Raw genomic sequence first — 19,513 nt, 5'->3', positions numbered from 1 at the left:
CTTAGTCTGAGCACCTTCCAGCACCCCTCCCAAGGACTCAAGAAGGCCGGGTACACTGCACCGGTGTTTGGCTCATAGGCACAAACTACAATGAGAGATCTATCCCTGACCCAAAGGTGCAAGGAGGCGACCTCATTCAACGGGGAAAAGTCCAACACATGACGGGTTTTCTTTTTTATTTTTATACCTACCTAACTATTGTAATTAACAATAGAAACAGATCTGTACCTGATTGTTGATTCACAAGCTGTTCTTCAAGTTTATCTCCAGTGATCCCCTTGTTGTTTCTCCATTTTCTGCAACAGAAACACCTGACCCTCACCTACCTCTCATTACTGTGGTGTTTCCCGTTTCTCCAGATGATCGCGCCTGTTTGCCCCAGTCCAAAGACAAAGAAATGTAATAATTACATGTTAAATACTTGCTTGTTTTTTACATTTCGTATGGTAACACAAATGAACTATCCAGATTGTCTGTCCTATCGAGTTTTCTTTGACGTGGTGACATTTCTTCTTCATAATGTGAAGTGCAGTGGTGAAGCTGAAATGTGTTTGGCTTTGTTCTGTTTATGACGTGTATCGAACGTCCGCGGATTCTAAGAATGCGCTGATGCACTGTGTGTGAGCTTAGTACAGATGAGGATTTTCATATGTCTGCAGGCTAACTGTAATTCATTTAGATATATATCATTTTAATAATAACTATCATAATTGGTGTGTGTGTTGTGTGTGTGTGAAAATAAAACCAATCTTTTCATAAATCGGTATTGAATTTGTAGTGATTAGTTGATGTTTCTGTCTCTGTCCACTAGATGGCAGAAGTACCAAACAATAGGTAGCAGATGCAAGAATCTAGCTAAAGTGCTGGTGTTTCGTGTGGAATCAAATGCTTCATGCCAGTTCGTTTATTTAATCTACATAGTATTCATTTAAAAAAGCATTTAATGAACACCGTGATATGAAGATTATAATATGGATAAATCACACCATGCTTACTTTGGGCAAATATGTGACCATGGAGCACAAGTATTCGTAAGAACTGCCATGATTTTCAATATAATTGATTTTTGTTTGTTTTATGTCAAAATTCATTAGAACATTATGTTAAGCTCGTTTTCCAAAAAGACACTTCGTAATTATAAAACTTTTATATTGGTATTTTTTGGATAGTAATATGCATGGCTAAGAACTTAATTTGTAACTTTTTCTCAGCATTTAAATTTTGTTTTAAAACCTCGGAGTCCAGTCCTATTGTTTCTTCCAACCACTGGGGAGCGTCTGTTATCTCACACAAACTACAAACCAGAGTATTTCAGTTTCGTTTAAAAAGTCTCGTATCAGAATGCCATTTTGTTTCCTGCTTTATTCAGAAAGCTGCTTGAAGGTATGTAGTGAAAAAGGGATTTGCCTGAACAGTGACTTGTGTCAGTGTTAGTTAAAATACTTACCATGTAAAGTATTGCAATAAGAATAAATGATCGGTAGTATGGTCGGTTTGTACTTGAGTTTGCGCAAGGATCACTTTAAGTTCGGTAACTTTGTTCTCGTTATTCTGTAACTTTCCGGTGATGTGACGACATTGACCTTGTTTACAAACTATTATTTGTTCTTCGAGAGCTTTATTTTTAACTACCTGACAGTACAATCAATGCAGTACGTAGTTAGTCTGCAAATATTTCGATTGATTAAATGGCACTTGAATAGCCCACCACACCTATTTGTCTGTGTTGTCACGTAATGTTTATTCATTACTATTTAAGTTTAATTCTACCTAAACTTAATTTTAAATAGATTTACATAATTGTTGGGGTATATCGTGGTATTTTGTTATAGTTCAAAAACTGAAAGATAACTTTAATAACAGATGGAAAATACTGAACTTTTTTTGAGATGCACCTGTGTGACCAAGTGTTGTTTTGGCATATAATTTTGTAAAATACATTCAACTTCACTCATTTCAAGGCTTGGTGATCATAATGTGATAGAGTGTATTCTCCGGCAACACCCTGTTATAAATGCTGGTGGATTGTAACACAATGGCAGAACCACCAAAGTACAGTCTTGGAAGAAGAGATAGTATTGATCTGCCTCCATGTAAGTCTTTGTGTATTGACTATATTCACGTAAATAAAGTGTTACACCATGTTTTGTTAACTTCTGTAACCAATCATATTTTGAGAATTTCTGACCTTAATACTATTCCATTCAAGTAATTTCCCTCTGTTTCCAGTTATGGGTCTCAGTAAAAGTCTTCATCTGACCGAAGAGTGCCAGTGTCCAGTGTGTCTGGATGTGTTCACTGATCCAGTCACCACTCCATGTGGACACAACTTCTGCAAGACCTGCCTGATACAATGCTGGGACAACAGTCAGGATTACAGATGCCCATTGTGTAAAGAAACCTTCAGCAAAAGACCTGAAGTAAAGAGCAACACAGTTCTTAGAGAAATTGTGCAAATCTTTATGGACAGCACAAAGGAAGGTAAGAGTATATTAAATATTACAATTTGAACATGTTTCATACATTAATGTTTACTGTGTGCAACGTTTCAGTCGAATAAAAAAATTACCATCTCAAAATCTTGCTTTCAGACCCATTACACACAGACGGTCCTCTGTCTGAAGAGCTCCAGTGTTCAGTGTGTCTGGATGTGTTCAATAATCCAGTGACCACTCCATGTGGACACAACTACTGTAAGACCTGCCTGGAAAAGTGCTGGGACTACAGTCACGTCTGCATCTGTCCATACTGTAAAGAGACATTCAGTAATCGCCCTGATCTAAAGTGCAACACAGCTCTTAGGGAGATTGTGCAGCTCTATGAGAAAAACACAGGTATGGGCATGTATAATGTGAATTTTTTACTAGTATAATTTGGTTAGTTTGAAAATGTGTATTTATTTTGTTTTATTTTAATGTGTATACATGATATAAGATGGCAAATTTGACCATTACTTGCAGGATTGTTTACACCAGAGACAATAATTCATAGTTGATACTGTATGTATACAGCGGTTAAAATAAGTATTTAATACATCATGATGTTTTCTGGCAAAAGCTGCTGACATAAAATTGACCACAATTTTGGTAAAAATGCAAACCTACAAATAAAATTAGTTATGTGAAATAACAAATGAATGAGGAAAGTATTGAACTACTGAAATGTAGGGTAGAGTGCGGCACAAAGTAACACTTTTTGGTTTTGGCCAAATAATTAACAAAGTAATGGGGTTGGACAAACCATATTTTTATTTTTACCAACAACACACAAGCCTCTCCTACAAATGAGCACTGGTCGTATGCTCACTAGACCTATGGTTTCTGTGCAATATTGCCAATAGTGCCAGGAGTAAAAATGTTACTATTTACCCCACTTGTGGGGCAAGTTATAACAGACAGTCACAGAGGGTTAGTTGTAACATGCTTATAAAGTCAAATTTACACAATTAATTTAAATTTAGTTTACTTTAAATAGTATATTTCCTCAGAACTTAACTAATTTTTTTTCATTATTTTTCATTGCACAGCATTTTTATTTATTTATTTGTTGGATAAACAAATTTGGACTTATTTGCATTATTATACAATGCTTTAATTTTCAATATTATCTGTAATTTTTTTCCATTAAAAAATATTTACAATTAAAACAACATTTTTTTAAAAAGGTTCTCGACATTACACTCAAAATTAAAAACATATATAATTTGTTAATTTAATTGGTGTGTGTGGCTTATTTGTAACCCTGCTGTGCTGTGTTTTCCTCAAAACTGGCACAGTCATTGTGTTTTTTACATCTTTCAAAATGATTTAATATTTTAGCCTAGATTTTAGGTTCATACTTTAACAGATTTTTAAAAATAAATTCAAAAAATAAAATAAAAAAGTATAAGAAAAAATACTTTTATGTGCAAAAATGGTTTCTCCTGTGTTTCTCATCCAAATTTCGCCAAACTTTTTTTTATAACTGGCAGGAAAATGTCTCCCAACACTGTGGTGAAAACCTCAGAAACATGCCATGGTTAACCCTGAGCAAATGCCTTAAAACTCATTGTACCCTCTGTACTTTGTACCCCGCGTTACCCTATTTAAGACTTTTAAAAGGTTATTTTGGTAAGAATAGCTTCAAGACGCCTTTTGTATGAAGGATGGAGTAGCACGCACTGACTTGGCACGACTTCAGCACTCTAAAAATCTTGACCATTCTGTGGATCTGCTATATGAATGTTGATCATTAGGTCTTATTTTCAATTGGATTCTTTCCATGTCTTTTTACACCTCCCTTTTTTCATGTGTTCAATACTTTACTTTTTCCGTTTTTAAACATAACTTCATTTCTAAACTAATTAGTTTTGTTTTTCTGTATGCACGGATTACTTTAACTGTCACTGACATCTGGTGAAAATCTTAAGTCAATAGCACCTTTAGAAATGTTTTCTGAGAAAAAAGGTGCCAAGTTCAGTACTTTTTTTTTACCTAATAAATATATGACATGTTTACATATATGAGAATATATGAGATTTCCGTATGTGTGACTTCATAGTAATGTTTGTCAATTTTTAAGATTACAAAAGGGAGCAGCCAATGGAGACAGAATATTCAACGTCATTGGGAACAGCAGTCCATGAGGAGCCTCTGTGCAAACCTTTAAGTGAGTTAGCAATACAGTATTATGAATTTTTCCATTCCCACATTAAATATATAAATTAAAAGACAAGAGGTCTTGGGGAAAAACATGACTTCAACACTGGAATTTGTAAAAATAAAATTAAGAAAAGAAAGAACTAGATGTTTTCCTCTTGTTTCCTATGGTTAAGGTTTTACAATAAAATCAGTTGTCCATTGGGTAACACTTTATTTTGATGGTCCATTTGAGTATTAGTAGACTGTCTGCTTAATATCTGTTAATATGCTCCCTTAACAGACAATGAACTGACTATAAAAACCTTTGCAAGTACATGTAAACTTACACTAACCCTCTAACCCTAACCCTGACCTAACAGTCTACTTATAATCTAATGAGAATTAGTTGGCATGTAGATGCAATGTAACTTAAATTCAACAAAAGGACCATCAAAATAAAGCGTGACCTTCCATTGTATTTGAGTGGGTTTTGTTCAGGCTCAGAAAAGTGTCAAAATTTGATAATACTGCACTATATATTAGTTACTTTCAAATAGTTATTGATTTCTGATTTCAGCTACAATTTCCTTATTGCCACATCCCTAAGTGTTAATTTCATAAACAAAAACAAGGACAAAAAAAAATGTTCATTGACAACCTTATTTCCTTATTAAGACTAAAACAAGACAAAGACGTGTTTCTCAAATACATTTCAGAAGGACCACCAGCACTGCTTGTTTTGGATGTCTCCTTTGTCTGTCACACCCAACAAAGGTCTTTCAGTCTCTAATGAGCTGATGATCTGAATCAGGTGTGCTTACTTAAGGAGACATGGAAAATGTGCAGTGTTGGTGGTCCTCCGGGAATGTGATTGAGAAACACTGATATGGACATTATTAGATACTAACTGACAGCATCAACATTAAATATCACTGATATTACTTTTTAATGTAGATAAGCAGATCAGTGTGGTCATTCGTTTATAGCAGAAATCTGTCAGGTTTCTGTTCATTTCAAGCCGTAAACACCAAATATTTTTCATCCTTACCTTCATTGACTAAAACACTGATCCCCAAATAACTTGAATTGATTTTCTTCCTTCCAGTGATGGCTTGCTCATGCTGTGTCGTGACTGAAAACCCTGCATGCTTTATTTGTCTGGAGTCTTCAATCGATGTTGTGTGGACTCCATGTGGACACAGCTTCTGTAAGGCCTGCCTCAAGGAATGCTGGGAAATCAGTCATGACAGCAGATGTCCATGCTGTAAAGAAAGCTTCACTGAGAGAGAAACTTCACTTCTCGAGCAGCTGCGGTCTCAATCTGAGTGCTCTTACCAAATGAAAGAAGTTGCAAACATAAAGGAGGTCATAATGATCAATCCTGAAATGATCCAGAAGCTTGACAGAGCTTTGGAGATGTTTGGTGGAGATGATTGTGTGTCTTGTGTTGAGGGAGACCACAAAACAAACAACACTCGTTCTGCTAAAGACGAGAGTGAAAAGAAGAAGGTAATGAAGAATGAGTATTTATTCATATCATCAACCAAATTGACATTTCTTAGATGATTTAATATTTGTCTTTTCCAGGATATTAATCCTAAAATAATCCAGAAACATGGAGCTTTGGGAATGTTCAGCTTGGGTGATCAGACATTTGAGCGGTTTTGCGTTGAGGAAGACCACGAGATCCACAATACTGTTCCTGTAAAAGATGAGAATGAGAAGAAGAAGGTAATGTAGAATAAAAATGTATAAGATGGCCTTTAAAAAGTAATAATATTTTCTCCTCTCAGCAGGTGAAGATGCACGAGCTTGTGCAGCAGATGATGGAGGGCACAAGGAAGAGAAGTTCTCTAAAGGGAGACAAATTCTCTGAAATTAAAAGCAAAGTAAGTGTTAAATGTTTTTTTATATGAAAATATTTTCAGTATTGACCTATGCTGCAGGGTGAAAACTATTATGATTATATGCAGTGTTGGGGGTAACGCATTACAAGTAACGCAAGTTACATAATAATATTACTTTTCTAGGTAAAGAGTAATGTTTTTTAAAATTAAGTTGTAATATTTCAGTTATTGTTTTAAAAGTGTAACTCGAGTTACTTTTTAGATTAATTAATTCACTTTTAAAAAATAGTTTTGAATTAAAATTAATCATGTTGAATCACGTTTAGGCCCAATCCCAATTCTATTGTTGTACCCCTACCCCTTCCCCTTTGAAAAACACACAAAAACAGCATTAACATTATAGTAGACACTGTAAAAGCTCATTCCCAGCCACTAGAGTTTTCTGACAGGGTATTTGAGTGTCATCAAGTGTCAGAATGTTGTGGGGCTGCTTTACAGGAGATAAAATTAGGGATTATAGATCGGGAAATTTTTATTTTTAATTTTATTTTCTTTTTTTTTGTAAAGCATGACAGTAAAACATGAACACGGTTATGAATATATTAAACATGTGCTTGTTTGTTGTAAAAATTCGTACTAATGACAAAAAAAAAAAAAAAAAAAAACGAATTTGTGGATCTCCTGATTTCCGGGTGCAGCTATGCTGCCGTTGTGGGTGGTGTATTCTGCGTGTATTTTGTGGCTGGTGTATATTCTAATTTTCTCAACCCTTGGTTTCGAGTGTGCTCCTGAAAAAATCTCCATTCGAAGGGCTATCTACCCTTTCCCCTTAGCCCTACGCTTTCAAGCTAAAGAGAACTGGGACACCCCTACCCCTTTAAATGAACATGCAAAACGAGGGGTAGAGAGGAAGGGGGTAAGGAGAAGGGCTAAGAGGTAGAATTGGGATTGGACCTTAATGAGAGAATGAGGTCCCCGAGGCAACAGACAGAAACCAAGATGGCAGAGTCTTACATTTCTGTGATGGAAGTTTTCTCATTATTTTGAACACATGAAAGAAAAGAGGATAGTCTCAATGGACAGTACTTTTACTGAATAAGACAAAAGTAGCAAAGACATTGCTTTCAACTTTCATTTATCTTTATATATGGCATGTTTACCGTCAAGAAGTTATCAGAAGGTAGCATTATATATATAGTTTTTTTTAAGGTAAAGAAAGGTTATAGTGAGTCTTTAAATGCAGAGCTCCTCTATTTAAAAAAAGAAAAATATCCTGAAAGTTCTAAAAGAGATTGGGCTTCAGGCAGGTATGAAAAAGAAAGTCAAAAGTAACATACAAAGTAACTAAGTAACGCAACTACTTACTTTTGGGGGTGGGGGATATTGTAATGCATTACTTTCACCCCAACACTGGTTAAATGCATATTCATTTGTGCCCTTCAATAAAATAAAACACAAATGTACAATGATTTCTAAATAAATACTGGTAACGGTTTAACCCCTGGGTGGCCAACCCTGTTCCTGGAGAGCATTCTTCCTGCAGATTTCAGTTGCTACCCATATCAAACACACCTAAACCAATTAATTAGGACCTGAACAGCCCTTGATAATTACAGGCAGGTGTGTTTGATATGGGTAGCAACTGAAATCTGCAGGAAGGTGGCTCTCCAGGAACAGGGTTGGCCACCCCTGGTTTAACCAATTAGCAGTTGCTTTTCTAATATGGTAAAATATTTACATTACAGTTTTGAAATTCCATAAATTATGTGTATTTTTCGTAATTCTGCAGTTTAGTTAATCAAAAGAAATGAATAAAGAAAGATAAAGAAATAACAATATTTAGTTATACTTATGGAGGTTTTTTTTCTCAGTACTCAAAGTGCTTTACACATTTTAAAGAAGAAATCTTAAGATTTGTACACGTTACACAACATTTGTGTCCTCTTAAACTTTAAAATACTGAAAACATGTATCAGGTTTCTGCATTCTATTAAAAGGATAGTTCACCCAAAAACAAAATATGTTGTAATAATTTAATCACCATTTACTTGTTTAAAATCTTTACCATTTAGTTTCCATCTTCTGTTGGGGCGTCATGGTGGCGCAGTGAGTAGCACAATTGCCTCACAGCAAGAAGGTCACTGGATCAGTTGGCACTTCTGTGTGGAGCTTGCATGTTCAACCAGTGTTGGCGTGGGTTTCCTCTGGGTGCTCCGGTTTCCCCCACAATCCCCCAAAGACATGCACTATAGGTGAATTGAATAAGCTAAATTGGCCATAGTGTATTTGTGTGAATGCAAGTGTATGGGTGTTTCCCAGTGTTGGGTTACGGCTGAAAGGGCATCCACTGTGTAAAAGAAAGGGCATCCACTGCGTAAAACATATGCTGGATAAGTTGGCGGTTCATTCCGCTGTGGCGACCCCAGATTAATAAAGGGACTAAGCTGAAAAGAAAATGAGTGAATGAATGAATCTTCTGTTGAAGAAAAAAAGAAGATATTTTGAAGAAAGCTGTACTAAGTACCAGTAACTACTGATGTCCATAGTATTTTTTTGTCTTACTTTAGAAGTTATTGGTTACAAATTTTCTGGTTTGGAACAAGGTTTGGAACCACTTGAGTTGTGGGTAAATTGTGAGGGTTTAATTTTAGGTGAACTATCCCTTTAATCAGCAACTGTTTTGAAGTAATAACTTTAAGATTCCAATCATATTTCTACAATAATACCACTGTTTTATTTAGATTTTTATCAAATATGCAATATATTGATGCCTGTGTTTGATCTGATTACATTTCTAAATAAGAAAAACAAAGCAAAAGAAGCAGCAGATGACATTGAGCTCTGCACTGATCTGAATTACTCCACAGAGAGAGGTCAGGTACTGAAATCACACTTATTCTTACGGCACTTTGATGTAAACAAAACATTTTAAAGAATTTCTCCCATATCACTGCATTCATACCAAGTAACGTTCTATTTAAACATGACCAAAAACTTTTGTTTGTGTGCTCACTGATCACAGATGATGCTTTCTGAAAGCTGGATGAAGACATCTGGATGAAGAGTCATTTCTGCTTTCATCCTTTTGGATCGACAGGATGTGCTTTTTGTAGAAAGGCTAAAATGAATGTATTGCAAGTTCTTTTAAGCTTACAGACAAATTCAATTGCTTCTTTTAATCCAATAATCTCATCAATATATTCAGAATAATGTATTTTTAAAAAGGTAAAAAAAAAAACTTTATATCTCATATATTAGTTGCTAATGGTCTAATCTTAATCAATGATTTATGCTAAGCTAAACGTGCTCCTGCTAGACCCGGAGATGGGCTGAATGGTTTCAAAAATGGTCAAACTCAACTGTTTACCTCTAGGGGACTTTTACAGTGAGTCTATTTGCAAAAAAGTGGAGTGTTCCTTTAAAGTTAATCATTCGTATGTTTTGATAAAGAGTGTACACACTGGTTTTTGGCTCTTGCATTGCTGTCTATTGATGTGAAAAATGTGTTCAACCTTCTGCTCAACCAATTGAACATCACTCAAATTAAGGCTCCTGTTTATCAAGGAAGGGCTAGAGTTCAAGCATGCAGACAGAAGACAATTGTTTCATAATCTACTTTGGAAATCTTTAATTAATTATTTCCCTGATATTCTATACCTTTAAATCATAACCAAATATTTGATTAAAAAACTACTGTAATCTTGTTTTATAAATACATTCTGAGAATTATGTTTTCCTGTCCAGTGACTTTTACAACATTTTTAGAAATATTTCTACATGAATGACTGAAAATGTATAATTATTTTGTACTATTAAACTATATATTACAGAAAAAAATCATAATGGTTGGTTCTTCAGTAAATGGTGAATCGCTGCAACTTAGTTTCAGTCAAAACAAACATCATCTTGCATATTCACACACAAGACTTATCAAGAAACTTTCCCTAGGAAAGATTATGACCATCATAAAGCACACTTATCACGTCACAGCTTCTCTGTCAAATATTAACCATTTATAAATGTGTCGGTCAAGCTTTGTGTGTTTGTGTGACATTTGTGTCTGAATTCCTGATTCTGCCATTTGAATTCATCTCCATTACCTTCCTGAATCATTTTATGCTTTGATCAGTTTCTGTACAGGATGTGTGGCAGTGGTGTCCTGTATGAAGCAGCATGTACTCTTACAGACAAGTTCTTCCTGTAGAGGAGCACAGCAGCAGACAGCAGAGCGAAAACAGCCATCAAGCTCAATACCGCTGCCAAGCTGATCTTAGCCTCAGAGACTAAGAAGAGAGATGTGAAGCTGGGTTGAACAGCGGCATCTTTCTCCATCATACCAAGATCACTACAGTGCAGAAAACACAGACTCAACTGACATACAAACACACTGTATCTTGAATTCAGCCAGAACACAGTTGAAGTGAAAATCATTTAAGATCTTAAAAAGAAAGGAAGAACTGACTGACCTCTGAGCAGTGGTGTCACTAAAAAGGCTTTCTGTTCTTTGTGTTGATGTGGGAGGAGCTAAATCTGAATATTTACATAATCTGTTTTCAGGGCAGAAAATGAATCCTTGATAACCAGACACCTATAATTTGGAGATAGGATTTTCATTATTAGGTGAATTAACCTTTAAAATTATTAGGTTAACCTTTAGGGTTGAAAATGAGACTTATAAAAAAATTAAATGCAAAAAATTAAACCAAAAGTTGTTATATGTAACAAAAAAGCTTCTCACAAACCTCAATGCTCGTTCCTGCTGGACAATCCATCCAATCAGAGTCCTTCACCTGAATGTGATATTTGTTTATTCCGGTGCATCGGTGTCTGTAACAATGACCTGACACTGGTGTGTAAGCAGTCACATTATTCTAATAAAGAAAGAATATAAAAATTTAAACTAGCTCTTAAAACGGTAGCTGTGACATCTCTAAACGTTAGAAACATTTTTAGACATAAAAACATGAGCATGTCACACCAGTCTGGTGATGTTGGATATGAAACAGCGGCTGTCTGAGCCGAATATCTCTCCGCCTCCTTCATTCATTCCACTCCTTGCATTATCCTCAATCCAGCACTCACTCTGATGAAGAAAAGCGGCATTACTCTCTGTCAATCATGTATGAAGTTTGGTTAAGGTGCAAAAAAATAAAAAAACTATTGAGCAAAAAACTCACAGCATTTGCAAGAGGTTTAAATATGTGGCACCCATCCAGGTACTGATCCGTCACACACTCCCCCTTGTTGAGATGAAGGAAATGACAACCCAGACCACTAGTAGGAAAACATATATTATTACTGTACAATAAATAAATCCAAAACAATTCCGTTTAATGGTCTTTAAAACGCACTAGTCTCTATTTTTTTATGCTAATGGTATTTAAAATTAAACTAGTACCAAACGAATGAGAACTATTAGTGCCTTAAAACACTCACAATGTTTCGGTACTAATGTCTTGTTTTTAGAGATGGTAACTTATAAATGTAAACCAATACTCATTAGCATCTGTTAGATACTATTACTCAAGTAGTACCTATTTAATAAACAATAGTAATAATAATTACACTTGCACCTATTGGTAGGAGATAGATAGAGAGGACTTATTTGTTTGTTACTACCTTTACTACTTACCTTTTTAAAAGATAATAATACTTATGTTACTGGTATGTTCTAATATCAAATGAATATTTAAGAATTAACTAGTATCTAATTAATAACCAGTGGCATATTTGAAGTTACTTGTACCTAAAGAATACACTAGTTGCTATTGAAAAAAGTACTTGTACTTCATAAAAAATACTTTTATAAAAAGTACTAATATTTAAAAAAAAAAATAGATATTAGCATGTTTTATAGATCAAATGTATTATAAAGAAATAGTTCACCCAAAATGATAAATCTGCCATTACTTACTCTTTTTTCACTTGTTTAAAACCTATTATATTCTTCCTTTCTTTATATTTAAGAGTCCTGGTAGCTGGCACCCATTGACTTCCATAGTAATTCTTCCCCAATGTGTGCCAGCAACCAGCATTAATCAAAATATCTTTCTTTGTGTTCAACAGAAGAAAGGATTAAAACCATAATACATGAAGAGGTTGTTTTTTTGTTTGGGTGAAATATCCTTTTAAAATAGCTTGGCATGAAATTAACACTTGTTTAATACTTCACTTTTTTACAATTAAAAATATAATATTCTACATATCAGTGTCTAGATCTTCATAATTAACCAAAGAGACCATATTTTTGATTACCTGCCTGTGCAAAAGAAAGCTGAAGAATTGTGACAGGCAGAGACGGAGCCAAAATCACTGCCTTCACCTGAAACCCCAAGAGCAGCAAAACAGTGAACTGACAAGTCTGAAAATTTTTACTTCAGTCTCAACAAGTGCGTAATGTTGATCTTATTTAGACTGATTTATTGATTCTGCCTTACCCTCTCCCCACACCAGGCTCTGAGCCCGGCTGTGGTTGACTGAATACCAGCCTGTGTCCTGGAGGGCAGCGAGTGTGATGGCATCAATGCGAACCAGAGATGCCTCCACTAGCGAAGCTGCCATAATGGAGCCCTGAAGCACACGAGCCTCCCAGTGTGAAGAGAGACCATCTAAAGCAGCGTCCTGACAAAGATAGAAGTTTGGACTTTATTATTATTATTTATTGGAATATTATTTAATGGCAAAAAAAGAACAAATTTACAAACATTTAATAAATGACTATTTTCTATAACAAAAAAAGGTTTATAGCAATAAGTTATTTACAAAAGAAGATAAAAATCTAAAACCGTTTTCAGGACTATTGCACATTTTTCAAAGCCAAATTCAAGCACTTTCCAGATGCACTTTCAAACATTTCCAGCACTTTAAAACTGTGGCAAATTACATATTTACATACATAATCACATAATGTCAGCTGTTATTTGTTAAAGTAGTGTATTGTAGGGCTGCACAATATATCTTTTCGCAAAAATCACATCAGAAGACGTGCAATGTTGAGTCTGATTTACAGTTGACCAGGAGCTACAGAACGTATGTGATTTATTGTGTCACTGCTAAGTTTAACCATAATAGAGTGAAGGTTTAGCGCATGCATGTGTTATAGGGCCTCTGACTGAACATTTCAAAAGAGTTTAAAACATTTGTGCGCAAATTTATGTGTAACAAAGATTAATTGTATTTAATTATTTATACAGAATTTATCAAATTTACGCCAAAAAAGTTTTTCTTACTTTAATTTGTGTTTTGCTTCTAGTATAAATATCCAGAAAAATAAAATATTGCAATATCAGATTTTTCAAACATCATGCAGCCCTATTCTGTTGCATAGTAGAGTATCCTAAGGAATAACTTTGATGTCATGTTTGCCCCAAGCCCAACATTGAATTTAATCTATTAAATGCAATTCACTTACAATTTACTTAAAAAAGAAAGCCAGATCATGCTGAAGACATCTGCAGTTCTAATTTTACGCAAAAAGTAAAATTTTTCCATCATTTGTCCAATACGTTAATTTAAACAGATAATTATTATAACATACCAACTGTACTTAATAACAAATATAGTGTTTTGCATGTGGTTTGTACCTTGTTCTCTAATGGAGCTCCAAGGTCAGTGTGTGTAGAGTTGAAGTGTTTCTGCATTGCTCTGATCACAGTAGGAGAGTAGAGTCTAACCTGCCCTGTCTGGTCTGTGCTGGTCACCTGACCATGAGACCAGCAGTCTACACCAACTTCATAATACACACAAGAACAAAGTTACCAGAAAATCTACAACAGAACAGAACTAGAATAACTAACGAGAAATTAGCTATTAAAACTATTGTGTTTAAAAATATGCTGAATAAAAAAACTCTCTACATTAAACAGCACTTAGGAAATATCTTTCAAAGAATTCTAATTTCACAAGATGTCTAATCATTTTGACTTCAGCTGTATTCATTTAAAATAAAGAAGGCTAGTTACTCTGAGAGGAAACTGTACAGTCCTTCCAATTGCTGAGGAGCTCTTTGCTGAAGCCCAACACATGGAACAGCTCATGGATCACTGTCTGTACCAAAACAAAGACCATAAAGAGTGAATATTGTTTTCTCAATGCTCTTCTCATTTCACAATACCTGCAGTTCACTCTTCTTTAACACACATACTGTCACCTTTACAAAGTGCTGATATGTGTATCTTTCCTTTTTGAGCGTCTCTCTACAGATGACCATCGTGCCAGCCAGAGGACGGCCATCTGAACCCGTCTGACAGTGAGCAGTATAAGCCAGTACACTAGACTGAGAAACAGATGTAAAAAAGATTATAAGATGATAGGAAATAAGATTCAAGGTACAGATGAAAACTCCTCAATGCCATTGTGCATGTAGACATTTTCAAGACAATTTGTTGAAGTCCAAACAAAGCATTACAATGGGGAAGACAGGTGATTTAAGAGACTGTTGGTGGTTTCGAAAACTTCCGATCTAATGGGATTCTCTTACAGAGAACGGTCAAAATGGGGAAAACAATGTATGACATCTGGTGAACAGCAGTTCTGTGGAGAAAAATGCCTTGCTGATGTTAGATCTCAAAAGAGAATGGACAGCTGGTTTGATAAGGATAACAGGACACAAAGATTTCTATGCACATTGCAATAGCCATTTTTTGGTGTCCCTCAGTTTAGCATTGAAGGCATGGGTTTTCTGATTGAGGTCTGCTCCAGGATGGAGCAACACATATGATTTCTCACGTCTTTATGATTATTAATAAAGTTACATGTTTAAGGGCCCAGATCATATGATGACCTCAGTGTCATCCCTCTTCAGAGTAAATCTGGAATAATGTGAGTGTCATTGCTTTTTCTGTATGCCAAATGATTTGTTTCTGCAGTATCTACCAAGCTAGATCAGAGGTCATGGAGAGCTGTTGGGTGTACCTGGACTCTTAAAGAATTTAACAGGTTATTTGCCATTTTATGTGTTAAATCTTTTAAAGTAAATTCCTTTGCATGTAAGCTGCCAGCGTTAATGTTGATTGTATTAGTTTTTTTAACCAGTTTTGATAAGACGGCTGAGAGAACACGAAACGGCCTTGTGTAAGAAACAGATTGTACTTTGTGTGTGCGTGTTCTATTCATTTGTGGATCTGTATTACAGGTCTGCGGTCAGTTCTGAAAAGCCTAGCGGCTGTCTGACTTTTGTATGTGACACCTAAGTAATCATTGGAAGATATTTTTCTGAATTACGCACACACACATGGACATTTTCTTGCTCTATTTGTGTTTTAACCAATCAGGTTAAAACACCTATATGTATGATGCAGTTAATGACGTTATGCGAGAGTATAATTGTTGTTGATTTGTGATTGTAAGCAGAGCAGCCTACGAACCCTTTGTGAGTGTTGAAGCTGGCTTCGGCAGATAAAACTGCAAACTATCTTCATTAAACTTTCTTTTTTAATTGAATCTCTGACTCCGGCCCTTCTTCATCTGAAAGACTGGTCATTTTTGGGTTAAACCTGTTGGTCCCCCTACAGCAATTGTATTCTCGGGTGTGCATTACTTTCTAATTGAACAGAACAGAGTACATTATTCTGCACATTTTGTATTTACCATACCTAAAGACACTGTTCAGTTGTTGTATTTCAAGACATTTGTCAGGGTTTTTGTCATTACACTGTGTCCTAACAACACGTGATATGAGATAAGTTATCTTTCACAATACAGGTTGTTAGAGCACAGTGTGCACATCTCATCTAAAGGGTTCTGTATTGTTTTAATTAGATTTTTTGAATGTAGTTCGTGGTGAAAGAACTTGTCTCTTTCGGGGTTGTTATATGGAACTGCAATGGGGTTGCCAGGATGTCAGGGTGCCAAGACTTGACTGGTCTTTAGACTTTAGCGGAGTGTTTATATAAAAATAACTGCACATCTTGGAATGTTCAAGAGCCTCATAAGTACAAGTAAAATAGGCATTCTCTCTTTGGGCTCTCCATTGTAGGTCAACAGAAGCCTGGAAAAAGTTTGCCAGGTATGCTGAGTATCAATTACTGCCATCATACTGACTGCTGTAGGTAGTGAATTTGGTGTAAAAAAACACAAAAGCATAGATCTATGTTGTCTTGTATAAATAATTTAGGCTGCTGTTGATTTATTGGTACAGGAGACATTTTCTTCTTTAAATGCCACAACCAAGCTGACAAGTTAATTTGCTGACCAAATATATCCATTTATGACAAAAGGTAATCTTTTTTTGTGATGGCCACTGGTCACCAGGCTCAAATCATCTCAAACTGGTGTCTTGAGTGAGCTCACAATACTCAAATGGCTTTCATGGCCAAACAAGGTTAACAATATACCTCTGCTCTGCATTTTTCTGTGTTGTGAGTGAACACATAAAGCAGGAAGTCAGCATCGGGAACTCCAGGCCCCCGTGGCCTCAGCACTGTTGGGACTGGATGCTCAGGATTTGGATAAACAGAACAGCCATCCAGGTGCTCATCTGGAATCTGCAAGAAATGAAAATAAAGAAATAATAGAAAATAAACTACATTTTGAGTAAATATGAAGCAAGACTCACAATCACACCGAGGCAGCTCTCAAATCTGTAGTTCTCATGGGCTCTTCCACATCTGAGGAGAATGACAGTGGTTTAAATGAGAGTTCACTCTAAATTAACATTTTCAATTTACTCTCTCTCAAGTAGGTCCATAATTAGAGATTCATTCCTCTGTTAACCACAAAATAAGATATTTTTAAAAATGTTAGAAACCAAGCATGGACTCACGGTCAATGGTTCCAGGTTTCCAACATTTTTTAGAGTAACTTATTTTGTGTTAAACAGAAGAAAGAAACAATAACAGGTCTGTCTCGAGTACAGAATGAGAAAATGAAGCCATAGGTTTAATTTTTGGGAGAACTAGCCTAATTCCTTAACTAAAAATAGAAAGCATTTTGAAAATCTGCCTAAAAATGTAAAATTATTTGAGCAAGTATTAATTTTTATACTCTTTGTACTGCAGAGAAGACCAGTAAAACGTACTTCATGTGGTTTAAAGTGCTGCTGTTTCTCCAGATGAATTTGCAGTACTTGTTTACATCTCTGTTCAACAGCAGACGGTCTTTAACTCGTTTTACTACAAGCAAACATCAACAAAAACTCTGGCTAATGAAGACAATAAATCATTTTTTTTTCTCTTAAGTAAATGTTTTGTTAATACTTCCTATAAAACGACCACACACACCTGACAGTAAACTGGAAACCTCGCTGACAGCCTCACCAACTGCGCTCATTAATTTCTCTCTCTCCCAGTCAGAGAGGGCGGGACTTTCTGAAGGGATCCAGATTTTGATTCTGATTGGTTGTAAATTATCCATAGGCATAATATGTCTTTTAGATCTCTGAGTTTTGAACCGATAAGCAGAGGCGTATTGAGCGGTGGGCGGGGAAACGACGTTGACGGATCTCTGAATTTGGTCAAAGATGCACTTCCCACAGACACAAGGGAACCATGGTAACAGCAAAATGCCGATACACAAGAGGAACGACATTTCGTATATCTAAAAAAACAGGAAAAGTGAAATATATTAAAGTTTGGAAGAAAAAGTCAAGGATTTGAAAAGGGACATTCAATAAATGATCTGTAATACGGAACTTAATATATTAACATCATAAGTGTAACGATTTTATCGAAGAGTCTGAGGTAAAAATTAAAGTAAAATTTAGACATAACGTTACTTTATTATCAAACTCGAATCCTGCAATGATTTTAAGCTGAAAATGATTAGAAAATGCTTTTAAAATAAGTCTTGTGAACACATAAAAGCTGAATTTACTTCAGAAAACAACTCAAATTAAACCTTACTACAAAGGGCTGTGAAAATAATCGTTTTCTATTTGAATTAATTACATTAAAATGTTACAAAACTTAATAGTATCAAGTGTCACCTGATTGTTTAAAAAAATTTAATACTTGCTTTTGTAATGTAATTTTACTAATTTACTGAACAGCTGAGCTGATTTCAAGACATTGTTACTGCTGTAATCAAGTTAATATTATTGATGATTAAAAGTATTAGTTTCTTTAAAGAAGTACTTAAAAACCCTAAAGATTGATTGATAGTGTACATAACTATGACAGAAAAACTAATCAATAGATTTCTTACCAGCAGAGCATCAGTCCATCAGCATCAAGTTTGTTTCTTTCTCTTGTGAGTGATGTGGTCGAGTATTCCTCCTCCTCTGCTCAGGATAAGGAAACTGAGGCAAACACTGTATGCAGTGCAGGCTTTGAAATGCAAATAAGTCAAAACACAATGGTTAAAGCATAGGTCTCAAACTCAGTTCCTGGAGAGCCGCAGCTCTGCACAGTTTTGCTCCAACCCAGACCAAACACATCTGATCCAACTAATGAAGCTGTTTGTGACTTTTTTTGAACACCTCAATTATTTGGATCAGCTGTGTTTGAAAGAGTTGGACAAAAACTGCAGAGCTGCGGCTCTCCAGGAATTGAGTTTGAGATATGGGTTAAAGTAAAACGAATTAGGCTACGTAACATTTCACATTCCATTAAAAACATAGGTCTTAAACTCGATTGCTGAAGAGCTGCAGGCCAGGGCAGCATGTTTGCTGGGGGTGGCACAGGGAGACAAAAAAGTGCCCCAGTAAAAGCTTTGAGATAAGATTTACTTTATGCAAATTTATTGAGTGGTTGTCCAAAAATAAAGACATTAGGGGCCATTCACAATTTAATTCACAACTCAAGTTTGTTATGTAAAGCAAATTGAGGCATGAGCGCAGAAAGCCATTCCTGCCACGCCTCACACGCACAACTCCTGTTCCCAGTTGTTTACTTGCACGTCAATATAAGTCAACAAAACTAAAGTTTATATAATATGATGATGAAGTTACTTTGACTAAGCAGGGCTATCAAGCAAAAAGGAAGAATAATGAGTCAGGGAGGCAGACTCCATAACATTATTTCTCTGCCATGAGTCGGGTCTAAGACAACAGATAATACTATAAAAAAATGTTTTTTGTCATAATCGACAACTGTCATAATCAATATTAAT

The 19,513-nt window shown here is 35.5% G+C and overlaps 2 protein-coding genes across 14 annotated transcripts; one reads left to right on the top strand and one right to left on the bottom strand.

Moving 5' to 3' along the window:
- The first annotated feature begins 814 nt into the window (after nt 1-814).
- On the top strand, nt 815-10,303 carry zgc:153151. 9 transcript variants are annotated; one of them, XM_073907133.1, is made up of 10 exons: nt 815-1,031; nt 1,962-2,093; nt 2,230-2,481; nt 2,592-2,834; nt 4,561-4,647; nt 5,725-6,128; nt 6,207-6,350; nt 6,413-6,508; nt 9,270-9,344; nt 9,489-10,303. In XM_073907133.1, exons 2-10 carry the CDS (start codon nt 2,015-2,017, stop codon nt 9,525-9,527), a joined length of 1,419 nt encoding a protein of 472 aa, XP_073763234.1. In that variant the 5' UTR covers nt 815-1,031; nt 1,962-2,014; the 3' UTR covers nt 9,528-10,303. The 9 variants fall into 9 exon arrangements, with proteins under 9 accessions (XP_073763234.1, XP_073763235.1, XP_073763238.1 ...); XM_073907134.1 differs by having other exon boundaries at nt 817-1,031; nt 6,416-6,508; XM_073907137.1 differs by having other exon boundaries at nt 823-1,031; nt 9,270-9,339.
- Nucleotides 6,131-18,846, bottom strand: cirop (ciliated left-right organizer metallopeptidase). 5 transcript variants are annotated; one of them, XM_073908387.1, is made up of 16 exons: nt 18,608-18,689; nt 17,686-18,001; nt 17,484-17,577; nt 17,022-17,073; nt 16,801-16,950; nt 14,616-14,741; nt 14,428-14,512; nt 14,050-14,195; nt 12,904-13,087; nt 12,722-12,788; nt 11,644-11,740; nt 11,445-11,549; nt 11,209-11,337; nt 10,933-11,054; nt 10,567-10,811; nt 6,131-6,321 (listed from the first exon to the last, which is right to left on the bottom strand). In XM_073908387.1, the coding sequence occupies exons 2-15, from the start codon at nt 17,990-17,992 to the stop codon at nt 10,592-10,594; spliced, it is 1,884 nt and encodes a 627-aa protein (XP_073764488.1). In that variant the 5' UTR covers nt 17,993-18,001; nt 18,608-18,689; the 3' UTR covers nt 6,131-6,321; nt 10,567-10,591. The 5 variants fall into 5 exon arrangements, 3 of the variants coding, with proteins under 3 accessions (XP_073764488.1, XP_068078692.2, XP_073764489.1); XR_012383275.1 differs by lacking the exon at nt 6,131-6,321 and having other exon boundaries at nt 9,178-10,811; nt 11,209-11,293; nt 18,608-18,667; XM_068222591.2 differs by lacking the exon at nt 6,131-6,321 and having other exon boundaries at nt 9,178-10,811; nt 18,608-18,846.
- Between the last annotated feature and the right edge of the window lie 667 nt (nt 18,847-19,513).

The sequence above is a fragment of the Danio rerio genome, chromosome 7 (genome assembly GCF_049306965.1).
Source record: "Danio rerio strain Tuebingen ecotype United States chromosome 7, GRCz12tu, whole genome shotgun sequence".
Classification (NCBI taxonomy): domain Eukaryota; kingdom Metazoa; phylum Chordata; class Actinopteri; order Cypriniformes; family Danionidae; genus Danio; species Danio rerio.
This window is presented reverse-complemented; position numbering and strand designations above follow the sequence as displayed.